General features: G+C 45.3%; 1 protein-coding gene across 2 annotated transcripts in view; it reads left to right on the top strand.

Annotated features, from left to right (window-relative positions):
* NPAS2 (neuronal PAS domain protein 2) overlaps positions 1-14,287 on the top strand; it is a 157,863-nt gene that overhangs the window by 71,701 nt on the left and 71,875 nt on the right. For both annotated transcript variants that reach the window (XM_055328495.1, XM_055328494.1), the window contains exon 2: positions 1,526-1,579. In XM_055328495.1, the coding sequence (XP_055184470.1) occupies positions 1,548-1,579 (32 nt within the window). In that variant the 5' untranslated portion in view covers positions 1,526-1,547. The remainder of the gene's footprint in view (positions 1-1,525; positions 1,580-14,287) is intronic.

Raw genomic sequence — 14,287 nt, 5'->3', positions numbered from 1 at the left:
CACCTGGCTAAGGCCTTGGCTCCGCTGGGTGCTTGCTCACGTCCTGCTCACATGGGCAGCCAGCACGTCCCTGGGAGCACAGATCTGGGGTCGTGCATCACTAAAGAAGGTGACACCACTTTTTTTGCATCTTAAAACTGAACAGATTCCACCTGGAAAGCATTAAGCACAGGCCTCTGTGCAGATGCAGTAACCCCATTTTAATTACGCTGCAAGCCTCAACTCGGGACGGCCGTGTCTCCCGAACCTATCACTAAAGCGAGGCTGTGGGTGACTGAATGGAGCAGGGTGTGTGCACGCTGAGTGTGCGCGTGTGGAGCCACAGAATTCTCCCTCCTTGCCGGGCTCCCACCCATCCCTATGCACCTGTCGGACCCACATCACAAAACCAGTTGATCTTAGACAGAGATCTGTGTGCCCCATTAAAAAGTATTTGCTACTTGAAGTTTTGAGGGTGTCGGTGCGGTCGCAGAGTGTCGGTTTGGGCCTCCTGACCTCAGGCCCTCTGGGAAGAGAAGTGTGTGGGCACTGGTGACTCAGCTCTTCCGGGGTTCCCACCCTGATCCCACTCACTCTGCCCCCTCGGCCACCACGGCCTTCACCTCCAGTTCTCCCCGCAGGCTCTGGCCTCGTGGGCCACCCTCAGAGTGTTTCTGCACCCAGGGCTGCCTGGAGGGGATGCACCCCAGACACGCAGGACTGTGGGACACGTGTGAATGAAATAAGGAGTCAGAGCCATGGCTCTGAGGCGTGAAGACACAGGCCTGCGTGTGGCAGAGGAACCCACATCTGTGGGCCTTAAGACATCCAGCCAGCCGCCCGGGAGAGTACAGGCTCTGGGCAGTGAGGGAGTCTCTGATGCCTTTGGGCTGCGAGAACGTTCCTGGATTGTTACTTAATTTTTCGCATTTGTGTGCCTTGACTGTCTAGGGAAGTGTAAATGCCTTGAAGGACTATGGATTGTCATATTTTGGGGCCCCGTTTCTTCCTGGCTGCATGTAAGCGGGGTTTGTGTATTTGAGTGAACAGATGTATGATTGCGGTCCTTCGTAATGTCATAGGCACCTTGCAGGTTAAGGTCTGAGATAAACAGACACTTCACTGAGCTGGATCTAGACAACAGTTGTCCAAGTGTGATCTGGGGATCCCTGGGGGGTCCAGGAGGTCAAAACAACTTTCCTAATATTAACACATTCTTTGCCTTTTTTACTCTCGTGAATATAGTGAACTTTTCTAGAAGCTCCTTGACATCTGATGATTGTATGGCCCTGATACCTAATGGAATGAAGGCTCGCATATTTAAGATTTCTCACTTCAACCCACATACACAAGAACTCTTTGGTGTCCTCAGTAATTTTTGAGAGTGTAAAGGGTTTTACCGGAACCAGAAAGTTTGAGAACCTCTAGGCTAAGTCTGGGGCAGGGGAGGGGGCGGGGGGGCGTTAGATAGGACCAAAATGATGACACCTGGATAGACCTAAGAAAGGTCTAGAAGCAGACAGTAATCCTCTGTTCTTTTTTGCAGGAAAAACTGCATAGAAAATCTAATGGATGAAGATGAGAAAGACAGGGCAAAGAGGTAAGAAGGAGCGGCTTTCCTGCCTCGGTGTGTTCCATGTGGTCTGCCAGGGTCAAACGTGCTTGTCCTCACTCAGCATGGATGAGAACACCAGCAAGACAGGCCATTGGGGACATGCTTTGGTATCCACCGTCCTTGAAATATAGCAGTGCTCTACTAAAAACAAAATAATGTAGACCAGCTCCCTCAATTTTCTTCCTTATCCTGAAATTCCTCATTGTCTGGGACTTGCCAAGTGGCTTATATTTTTCATATGTTTGTATATTAACCTTGGTGACCTGGATCTCCTTTCAGAGGCCACTGAAGTTTACTGCTTTTCCAGCACAGAGACTGCTTGGTAAGGCAGCCTGACTGGAGCCAGGCATGACTGGTTTCAAATCCCAGCCCCACTGTGGCAGCTGCCCGGCTTTGGAGAATAATAGGAATCTTCTTTCCCATACGTTGAACACATAGTAATCATCCCCATGCGATAAGCACTTCCATGTACCCTGCCTCAGTTTCTTCATCTGTACTTGGAGATCCCACCCCTTACGCCATTGTGGTGTTGGCCAGAAATACTAGCTCGGTAGCTGGCGTGTCAGAGCTGTTTAACCCAATCCTTGCTTATTCCTTCACTGGGCACCTACTGTGTGTAAAGTGGAGTCATGAAGTTGATATTTTGAAGGTAAAGAGCCGTCGAATATTATCAACATCACACAATTCGCCCCTGTGGGCAGTTACTGTGCTAGGCTTCAGGGAAATAAAGGCGACATGAGGAGGACACAGGTGAAGGGAGGTGGTTGGTAGGTGACTACGGACCATCAGGCTGCAGGTGACAGGCCCAGCAACAGAGTGTGCTCTCTGGGGGAAAGCCTTCACTCACAGGCCCAAGGATGAGCCTTCTTCCTCCATATGATCTCTGTCTGCTTCTGCCACTATGTGTGTGTGTGTGTGTGTGTGTGTGAGAGAGAGAGACAGGACCCTCAGTCCTCTGCAACGGGCCCTCAGACGGCTGCAGAGCTGAAGGGTTTGCCCACTTCCCCTCACAGCACCTAGTGCCTGGTTGTCACTTACAGAATCATCCACTTGCAAATGGAGGAGCCCTCAGAGGTCCCCCAGTTCGGTGTCTGCCTTTCATGTCACCTGTTGGGGGGAAAGGGTGGCAGGCATGAGAACAAATCCCCAGCCACTCCAGGCCTGCTGGATGTAAATCTGTGGGGGCACAGCAGGAGTCTGAACTGCTTGTTAACTCCCCAAGTATTTCCTTAAAGAAAAGTCAGGGAGCAGGGTAGACGGCCAGAGGTGTGGGTGAAACAGGTCAGCCAGGAGCAAGGGTTGTTAACACTGGAGGGTCAGCACTGGGGTTTCATCAGACGCTTATCTCTACCTGTCCATGTTTTAAAATTTTCTCAGGGCCTGGGTGGCGCCATCGGTTGAGCATCTGACTCTTCGTTTTGGTTCAGGTCATGATCTCAGGGCCATGAGATCAAGCCCCGCCTGGGGCTCTGAGCTCAGTATGGAGTCTGCTTGAGATTCTCTCTCCCTCTCCCTCTCCCTCTGCACTTCCCCACAAAAAGAAAAGAATTTTCTCTGATAAAAATCTAAATAGACAACAATTCAAATAACACCCTCAATTTATTTGGAAGTAACATGCCCTTCCCTTGGCAGTGGGAAACGGGGCTCCCCACAGTGGTGCTCTCAGACATTAAACCACAACCTCTAAGGGTTGCAAAATCCATGTGGTCCCAAGTAACAAGTGGATGAACAAGACTAGCCCAGACCAGACGAGGTTGGAATCTTCCTGCCCTCTCTCATGGGCAGGCAGACTTCCAGTTCTTTCCTCTGGGTGTTTGGCCTCTTGGTCTCCTCGCAGGTAGCTGTGGAGTGGGTGCAGGGGCAACACCAGCCCAGTTGCAGCTCGTGAATTCCAACAGACCCTCCCCACTGTCAGCTTCCACTTCCTCACCTGTAACACCACGCAGTCATTTCTGTCCTGCCCTTCTCCAGGGTTATTTTGGGAATCAGCCACAACATACACAAAGAAGCTCCTGTGTGTGTGTGTGTGTGTGTGTGTGTGTCAATTGTTACATGTATGTAAAAATGTAGGACACAGGGCCCTGGATGGTTCAGTTGGTTAAGTGTCTGCCTTCAGCTCAGGTCGTGATCACAGGGTCTGGGGATTGAGCCCTGCGTTGGGCTCCCCGCTCAGCGGGGAGTCTGCTTCTCCCTCTCCCCCCTGCTCATGATCTCCTTCTCTCACATACACACACACACACACACACACACACACACTCTCAAATAAATAAAATCTTTAAAAAAAAAAAAAGGAAAATGCAAGACACTAATATATTGACAGGGTATTCTCATTCTCGGCAACATGAAAAGATCAGCGGCGGTGCGGCCACGGAGTGCTTCCCCTGAGCCCTAATCCTTTGATGCTGTGTTCTTTTCTCTGCATTATCACATATCATCCCAACATCCCTCTGAAGTGTGTTTCACTATTATTCCCATTCTACGGATGAGGAGAGGAAGGCTTAGTAACTCATCAAACATCATAAAGCTCTAACAAGTGGCAAGTGGAAGTTAAATAAAGGCTTCCTGACCTCAGACTCTGTGCTTACTCCCAGACCACAAGCACACAAGCACACCCCTTCACGTAGGGACTGACCAGTCTCTCTGGCAAGCCCAGGTGGACAGCTGTGTCGTGCTGTGATTTTGGAGTCAGTGGGAGTCTGCTGCTACCATCCCCATCTTCAGGTCACCTCTCAGCCCCCCAGTCCTAGCCCTGCCTCTACTGCACTGCTTACCTCAAAATCCAGAGATGAAATGCTACAACACTCAGGGGTCACCAGATAGAGACATCCCAACAAAATCTCTGCTAAAAGTTCTTAGAAATAAATTAGGTCATACCCAGTTTCTTTCCATTCATTCCCACCCCTGTTTGCTCTGACCTGTCGTACCCACAGCCCCACATTGACTGTTCGAGATGTGTGCCCACATCTGGGATAGTGAGGCTGCTGGCCAGCCCTCACCCCCTCTTGACCTCAGATGGGGAAACAGATCTAGAATGTTTGGTAATACCCAGATCTGTTGCCAGAATACCAGCAATAATGCAGTAGCCTTCATAACACTTGGGGAGAAACCAGGACAAAATGACCCACTATCCTAAGATTATATCCTTTTTGAAGCCTCTAACTCTAGCAGGTTTGGTAGCAGCATGGGAGGCCCTTCCCCTAATCCCACCTAGAGGCCTGATAGGAATAGTTTTCACTCACATGATGGTCTTTTTTTTTTTTTTTTTTTTTTTTGATGAGATTAGAAATGCTCGGCTTCAGCTCAAAAACCCTCATTGTCTCCAGAAAACACGCGCTGTGTTGGGCAAGGTTTCCAAAGCTTTAGGGAATTCATGGTTTGTTTGGATTGTTTGATCGAGTATTCTGAACCAGGACACAGTTCCACTTCTGTGAATTTCTGTGTAAATCCAGTGAGTACTGAGTGCCCATTGTGTGTCAGGACTTTTTGCTGTTTTCTTTGGGGAAGATGCAAAAAACATGGTCCTTGAACTCAAAAAAGGAAACAGTTTGAAGGAGAGACATTTGGAATCCCTAGATAATGAGGTTCATAGCTGACCATTTTGGGGTCCAGTCATATGTACACATGTGTTTCTAATTCTGGTGTGACATAGTTTTGGTGTGTGAGGGGGGGTGGGGTGGGGGGGGGTCATCCAGGAAGCGGTGCAGTGGGCAGGAAGTACATAGCTTAGAATGAGACAGGCCTGGCTTAGACTCCTGACACTTACACTTTCTGTCCTCAGATGAGCTACTGCACTTCTCTTAGCTTCAGTTTCTTCCTCTGCCAAGTGGGGGTGATAATAGTAGCAACTTCTTTGTAGGGTTATGGCTGGAACTAAATGCAGCTGTTTGTAAGCCCCCAGCACACTGCAGAGGACACAGCAACACCAAGGTGCCTGGAGTACTTGCTGTGGGCCTGCAGCATTTTACATGCATGAACTCTGTGATCCTCACAGCAGCTCTGCAACCTAGGGTTTTGGGTTTTTTTTTTTTTTAAGATTTTATTTACTTATTCATGAGAGACAGAGAGAGAGGCAGAGACACAGGCAGAGGGAGAAGCAGGCTCCATGCAGGGAGCCCGATGTGGAACTTGATCCCAGGACCCCAGGATCATGCCCTGAGCCAAAGGCAGATGCTCAACCACTGAGCCACCCAGGTGCCCCTAAAGTTGGACTTCAGCGGGAATTCCAGCACTACAACCGAGAAGCCTATATGTATATGAACCTTTGAGGAAGCAAGCGTTGCAAAAGGAAAAGCTTTAGCCATTGGGAGGCTGCTCCTTTCTCCTGGTTCCCCCAGGGGTAGTTTATCAATGTGGACCAATGACTGAGACCATTCAGTCGCCCTCCCATCAATATTTGTTAACTAAGTCAGGTACTAAGCAAGTGGAAGAGAAAGAGGAGGGTACATAACATTACTGTGCCCTCAGAGGGCTTTGGGCAAGTTAGAGAGGCATTCTGGAAAACCAGCATAAAGGAGGAAACACATCCTGCAGGGTCTGTGTTGAGCAGAGCCAGGATGCTGATCAGGATTCATAAGCTCTATTTCTCAGCCACATGCTCTTTGGTGGAGAGGAATATGGTGAAGAGGAGGAGACTGACCTCATCTTATTATTTCATTTCTCTGGTTGTAAATTCTGTAGGTCTGAAAGGAAAAGCTGGTCCGATCCACTGAGGAGGACTCTAGCTCCGTGCACACTCCCTGATGCCCCTGGGTGCGGGCTCGGTGCCGAACGAGAAGGCTGGCCTTGGTCTTGATATGTCGATGTTTCCAGCTAGAGCCGATAGTGCTAATTCTGCTGGGATTTTCTTTCATAGGCTCTTGACTGGGAGTTATGGACATCCTTGTAAGCCCCGACGCAGGGAAAATATGGCAGTAAAAAAATGTTGAGACTCCCTTTCTGCTTGTTTTATTTGGTGATTAAGGCAGCAGCAGGCATTACAAGAGCATAGAGGTATCAGGACACACGATTCATTTATATTACCCCGTAATTTCCAGATGAGTGATTCTGTATTCCAAACAAAGGGAAAAAGTAGAACCGTACTCGCAAGCAGAATGCTAATTCTTACTGTGGCCCAGTAAACAGCAGAATGGAAAAGAGGCCTCCCTCTCTTCGAGGCTCTTGGCTTCTACCCTGGTGGGGTACTTTGGTCGGCTAAGAATTGTCAGAAGGAGAATTGTGTGCCTGGTAGGCTTAGAAACTTGGGAAAATCTTAACTCAGGGACACCCAGAGAAGTCTGGAACCTCTCTGGGAGCATCTGAGGCGAAGAGGAATTCACCAAAAGCCCTTTCAGTAATTTCACTAAATTTTGAAAAAGGAAGGTCAGAAGTCCACCATTTTGAAAAAGCTTCTTTTCTGCAGGAAAAGCTAAATATCCCTCTGAGAATTTCAGTGACAAGTTGCTAAGACTTGCGCTCCCGTGAAATTCTCCCTGTGTGACTGTTAAGTAAGGCTCACTAGAAAATGAGGCCAGCTTCCCATTTGGCCTCGACATTTTCTGATAACTCTGGTTAAGAGTAAAGATGCCCCGGTTACATCTCAGAAGAAAAGAATACCACTGGCCGAGCTCAGCCATCCCACAAATGCTTCGCCAAGTCTCTGCATTAGAAAACATACTCCAAAATTCTCTGTGAGATGAGAGCAGCACCAGCCTGACCCATCTGGCTCCACGGGGGGTGGCTTTTCTCTCCACACACCCAGGTGGCATTCTCTCCTTGAATCGAGCTCCTGAGCTCAGAGGTGTCTCTAGCCCCCACCATCTGGGTATGCAGGAGGCTGCCTGGCTTATGGACGTGAGGAGGTGTACACCTGTCTCGAGGACCCAGGCCTGGGCACAGCAGGGGACAGCTGATCTTAAATGGACCTTGCTTTATGCCTTAAAGGGAAAAATCTGAGGAAATGCCCCCCCCAAACAAGTTTGGGCCATGCTCTTTACTTTTTTTTCCCTTTCGGAGAGTTTTAGGGCTCCTTAGCACATTAAAAGTGCTAAGATGGTGATTAGCAAATAACCCAAAATCTGTTCCACTTTATGGAACTGTGAATTTAGAAAATTATCTGGGAAAAAAAAAAAAACAAACAAAATCAGTAACAACGAAAAATAACCTTCTCTGGCCATAGTCCTTTTTTCTCTAAGTAACTCTTCACGACTTTCCATGAAGACCTTTTGCCCAATACTGTCTTATATCAACTTTATTTGCATCGTTTTTGTGCATTTTCTTACATATGAAAAAGCACCAAAATGACATTTGAAAAATACTGAAAGGTATAAAGAAATCAACAAAGCTCATTTATAATCATCACTACCTAGATGTAGGCACTGTTCATATTTTGACAGATTTCCCATCTCATTTTTCTACCACACCCATCAAACTTTAACAGGAATACTCCCACAGGGTCCCTGTTAATGTGGCTGACCAGACTCCAATTTATTCCTCATGAAAGTTCACCTTTCACGGATGGGACTGTCTTAATGTGGAAGATATTTAAAATTTATGTCATGCCCGTGAGCATTGCCTTGTTAGAGTTGCCTCTCTGGATGTCGACAGTGAGCACCTACTTGATCTCTTTCAATTCTACAAGAAACTCTGAGTTCCTTTGTCAACCACTCCATCTGTTGCAGGTACCCTGAAGACTTTTGTGAAAATTTCACAAGAAGTGTAAGACCTAATCCTGATAAGCACTCTCAGACAGGTTCATTTTGCCCGGTTTATAAGACTCAGGTTTGAGAGGCCTGGTCTGCATGCTGATCGGTTTCTGTCCCATCCTATAATGTGGAACTAGTTAGCTGGGTTTAGACACACCAGAATTTCTGCTCTAGAAGAAATCTTGGGCATCGCTGAGTCTTTGCCGTAGGCACTAACTCTCCTGGGTTGTCTGTTGCTGTGTAACGAGCCTCTCCAAAATGTACAGGATAAAAGTGACATCATTCATTTGCCCGTGGATCTTCAACTTGGGTGGGGCCTGACAGGGAATGCCTGTCCCTGTTCCCTGTGGTCTCAGCGAGAGCAGCTCAAAGATGGTGGCCTGGGTGGGGGCACCTGGGTGACTCAGTCAGCTGAGCGTCCACTCTTACTTTCTGCTGGGGCTCTGATCACATGGGTCATCAGATCGAGTGTGCCTTGGGCTCTGCGCTCAGCAAGGAGTCTGCTTGAGATTCTATCCCCCTCCCCCTTTCCCACACGCATGAACACACGCGCTCTCTTTCTCTAAGATAAATAAATCTTTTTAAAAAATGGTGGGCTGGAGCCACCTGAAGACATGCTTTCTCCCATTAGTGGCTAGTGGTTGATGGAGGCTGTCAGGGAGACTGTGGCTTTCCACATGGAGGTATGGTGGCGACCTCACAACACATGACTGGGTTCCAGGGCAAACATTCATGGGCGAGAGAGCCAGAGGGGAGCTGCATTGTCCTCTTACTACCTGACGTTGGAAGTCAAGCAGTTCCTTGTGCTGCATTCTATCCCCTAGATGCAAGTCACCAAGGCCAGCCAGCTCATACTCAAGGAGGCCGGGGGGTGGGGGTGGGGGGGGAGGTGGGGGGGGGGATTAGAACTCATCTTTCAATGGGGGGTGTTTCGGAAAAATTTTAATTCTCTGGTTTGAAATCACCACGTCAATGTCCTCACTGTTTTATTAGAGGAAACAGGCCTGTGGAGGTTGGTGTAGTTGCCTATTTTCTCCTGGCATAGGTAGCAGAACCAATATGAGAACTTCTGGAAATTTGTCTAATGCCCCTTAAGCTAAGCTGTACCATTCTGATTCTCTGCTACCCCAACCACTCTTCTTCCAGTGGTGACTGTAAGTGTGAAAGTAATATGCCTCATGAAATGCCTTTAGCTCCTCACCGTGGAGACTCTCTGTAGGAAAAAGTTACTCTACATAGAACTGAATACTTACAGACCTATTGTTATACCTATTACTCAAAAATTTGGCTGCTCTAGGTAACAAGGGCAGCCCACTAGTGCTTCTATCACCAGTTCTAGCCACTGGTTTCCAATTCTATTGGTTAGCTTTTGATTTTTTCAGCTGTTACTCCATTTGGCCAACTAAAGGTTTTGGCCATCTTCTGGTTTTCCCTCATCAGCATGTTCCATCTACTCAGTTAACAAAACTAGACTTCTTGGGGCCAGTTTAAAAGATGGCAACCTCAGAATTCAACATCAGGTAGAGATCCTGGTATGGAAGTGTGTCAGATGTTATGGGTAGCATCTCACTGGATGCTTGAGGGGCTTACACAGAAGGCACCACCAGCCCAACCTGTCTGCACATAAAGTAGATTTTTAAAAAGATTTTATTTGTTTATTCATGAGAAGGAGGCAAAGACATAAGCAGGGGGAGAAGCAAACTCCCCTCAGGGAGCCTTATATGGGACTTGAACCCAGGACCCCGGGATCATGATCTGGGCCAAAGACAGATGCTCAACCACAGAGCCACCCAGGTGCCCCTGCACATGAAGTAGATTAAAAGTAGATTAAAAGAGTCCACTCATGATGATAGTAATTTTTTCCTCTTTTCACTGACTTTATTTTTATTCCTGATCTAGTTCATAGATCAGGAGTTCTGATACAGTGATTTTTCATTTCTTCCATTTGGGAAACAGGATTTTTGGTGACATATAAAATTCACCTGCATCACTGTTGTGTGCCTTTGTGAATTTACAGAGGACTGAGGACACAAACCTACAGGAACACATCTACATTCGCTTGCATGCTCAACTTCCCCATTCTGGCCATGAGGCCTCTCCTAGGAGGATGCAAGATCAATGTCTTCTTTCCTGGTCTATGCCATAAGCTTCTCAGAAGGACCTGCTCCCCATCCAGCTACAGCTCTCCCTCATCAGTAGCTAAGTGTAAAGCCCAGTCTTGCACACTCAGTATGCCCACCTGTGATCATCTCCTCACCAAGAAGGACGGGAGAGAAGCACTGAGCATAGTTTATATAACATGCCTCATGAAATCCCCCAACAGAAGGGCCTTCAAAATTCCACCTATAGAAGAAATGAAAGAGGGGTGTGTTTGTGTGTACCTGTGTACATATGTGTGTTCCTCTTCTGCAACACTTGACTTTGAAACCATGGTCCTCTCCCACACCCTTTCTGCAATGTCTCCTTCCTTGAGTTCTCTTGATAAGCAGGGTCACCTCATAAGAATGCCAGCTGCGGAGCTAAATCTCACTTAGATTCTAAACTACAAGTACAATATTCCTGTGGAATTCCAGGGCTCTGGGAGCCTACACCTCTGCCCCTTCACCGCATGTGCCCCACCTAGGCCATATGGGTCCCCAAGTTACCCTCAATGGGCAGGAAGAGTAGTGTTATTGGTTTAGTAAATTCTATGTTGAGATGCGCTATAGTTTCCTTTTGATACTTCTTTAATGCTAGCTCATTAAAGTGATACAGTCATGCCAAAGGAAGGAGGACCTGCCTAATTCATCTGTAATCCTCCTTGTTTCCCAAGAGCCACCCAGAAAAATGCTTCCTTAAGAATCTATCATTAACTATTGTCTAGCTCTCCCCTATATACTTCCCTGTATAAGGGATCCTGCCATCAGGGCTTCAGAATTTATGTTCCTACTTTTTGATTCCTATGGGTCTTTTACACACTCACTAAAAAAGGTATGAAAAGATATATTGATGTTCTGGAATTGGGTAAGATGGAGTCAGCCTACTCCATCCTGTCCACCACACTGAATAGAGTTAAAAATGGGCAGATTATATGTAATAGCTATTTGAGAACCCTGAAGAGTATATAGTAGGAGGCAGACTAGAAAAGCATCAGAATTTGAAGTACCACTGAACTGGTATTTTCTTCCTTCCAGTAATCCCTAACCTTGACTCAGTGCAGCTAAAACCACAAGTAGAAATCTGTGCTGATGGAGAGAGAACCCAGAGAAGCCCTCTAGTCCTGCATTGGGAGTAGGAGCAGATTGAACAAGGGGAATCTGCCCTCTTTTGTTCTTTTCTCCATGTCCTTGTACACTGTAAGCAATCATGTGATAGCAGGAGCAACAGCAACAACAGGGATCCATAAGAAACTTGAAATGTTGAGGGAAAGGAACTTATCTCTCTGAATGGAGGAACTATTGTTCTAAGAGGGTGGGATGAAACTCATGCTTCTTTCTTCCTCTCTATCTTTCTTTCTACTACATGGCCCCAAATGAAGGTGTAGATGTAAAAAGTGTGAGACAAAGCAGAATAAAACAAAGAACCAGCTTTCTGGCCAGAGGAACAAAAATAGGGCATGGAAACCAGAAAGTACTAGGCAGAGATCTGAGAGGAAGGAGCTCAGGAAAGAGACCAAATAAAGAAGGCTATGAGATCCTGAGCCTACCACCAAACTGAATATGCATGAATCTGACCTTAAATTGCATCCCATAGACTTTCAGATCTGAACTGTGGGGTAAACCACCACCCAAGGTCCAAGACAAGCCACATGGGACAAATCTAAGTAGCACCATGGATTTCTTTTTTTTTTTTTTTTTTTTTGCACCATGGATTTCTTATCAGAAGCCATGGAAGCCGGGATGCCTGGGTAGCTCAGCGGTTCAGCATCTGCCTTTGGCATGATCCCGGGATACCAGGATCAAGTCCCACATCGAGCTTCCTGCATGGAGCCTGTTTCTCCCTCTGCCTCTCTCTCTCTGTGTGTCTCTTACGAATAAATAAATAAATCTTAAAAAAAAAAAAAAAAACCTTGGAAGCCATCTGGTGATGACACAGCATCTTTTTAAAGTTGAAAGAAAAGAACCATTAGCCCAGAATTCTAGATTCAGTAAAAATATCCATCAGAAATGAAGGTAAGTGAAGACATTCTCAAATGAAAACAACAACAACAACACAAACAAAAAACCTAAGAAAGTTTTTTTATCAGTAGACCTGCTCTGAAAGAATTGCTAAAGGAAGTTTTTCTAACAGAAAGGAAATGATACCAGATGGAAACTTGAGATAAGAGATATAATGGAAGAGTAACAGAAATGGTAAATATGTGGCTACATAGAATAGATAGTCTGACATTTGGGAAAAAATAACATAAGCTTATCTGATTCACTGTGTGTAGATGTAGTGCATAAGATAACTGCAACATAAAGGGGGAGAGAATATAGGGAATTAAATGGAATAAAGTTTCTACATCCCACTTGAAATAATAAAATATTCTAAGTTTTTATATTATAACCCACTGAGTAATTACTAAGCACTATACAAGGTACTGTAGTAAATAAAAACACAATTGATAAATTAAAATGAAATGCCAAAAAAATATTTTAACAACCCAAAAGAAGGCAAGATAGAAAAAATAGGAACAACAAAAAGAAAAAAAAACACCCAGATAGTACAATGATATGCCTAAACCTAAACATATAATTACATTAAATGTAAGCATTCTAAATATGCCAACTAAAAGTGATTGTCGGAATGAATTTTTTTTAAGATTTATTTATTTTATTTATTTATGATAGACAGAGAGAGAAAGAGAGAGAGAGGCAGAAACACAGGAGGAGGGAGAAGCAGGCTCCATGCCGGGAGCCCGACATGGGACTCGATCCCCAGACTCCAGGATCGCACCCTGGGCCAAAGGCAGGCGCTAAACCGCTGAGCCACCCAGGGATGCCCTGAATGAAATTTTTAAATGACTTAACTCTATGCTGTTCACAAAGTATTCACTTAAAATATGATGATATAAGTAGGCTCAAAGTAAAATTGTGGGTGATGACATACCACACAAACAGTAATGAAAAGAAAGCCAGAGTAACTATATTAATACAAAATAAGGTAGATTTCAGAGCAAAGAAGATTACCAGAAATAAGGAATGACATTATATAATGATAATGAGTCAGTTTACCAAGAACACATAACGATTCTAAATGTGTATACACCTAACAACAGAACTTCAGAATGCATGAAGCACAACCTAAAGAACTGCAATGAGTCTTTAATATGCTTATCACAGTAATAGAACTAGTCAGATAGAAATTTAGCAAGGATATAGAAGAACTGAAAAAACCATCAACCAACAGGATCTGCTGAACATTTATAGAACGCTCCGCCCAACAATGGCAGAATGCACACTGTTTTCAAGGACCCATTGAACATTCACTAACCAAATCCTGCTTCATAAAATAAATGTAAAGAAATCTAACTGAACTGAAATTAAATTGCAAACAGAAAAATGGCAGCAACAATATCTCTAAAACTGGAAATTAACAGTATGGCTTCTAAGTAATTCAAAGTTTAAAGAGGAAGTCTCATGGAATTTTAGAAAATATTTTGAACTGAACAAAACTTAAAATACAACATATCAAAATTTGTGGGTTGTATGTAAAGCAGTGCTTAGTGGGAAATCTACAACATTAAATGGGTACACTGGGGAAGAAAAGGTCTCAAATCAATATCTAAGCCTTCACCTGAAGAAACTATAAACCATAGAGCAAAATAAATTCAAAGCAAAAAGAAGAATGAAAATATTAAGAGCATAAATCAATAAGAGTGAAAACAGAAAAAAAAATTTTTAATTTTTATTTATTTATGATAGTCACATACAGAGAGAGAGAGGCAGAGACATAGGCAGAGGGAGAAGCAGGCTCCATGCACCGAGAGCCCGACGTGGGATTCGATCCCGGGTCTCCAGGATCGTGCCCTGGGCCAAAGGTAGGTGCTAAA

This window comes from Nyctereutes procyonoides, unplaced genomic scaffold, assembly GCF_905146905.1.
Source record: "Nyctereutes procyonoides isolate TBG_1078 unplaced genomic scaffold, NYPRO_anot_genome, whole genome shotgun sequence".
NCBI lineage: Eukaryota > Metazoa > Chordata > Mammalia > Carnivora > Canidae > Nyctereutes > Nyctereutes procyonoides.
This window is presented reverse-complemented; position numbering and strand designations above follow the sequence as displayed.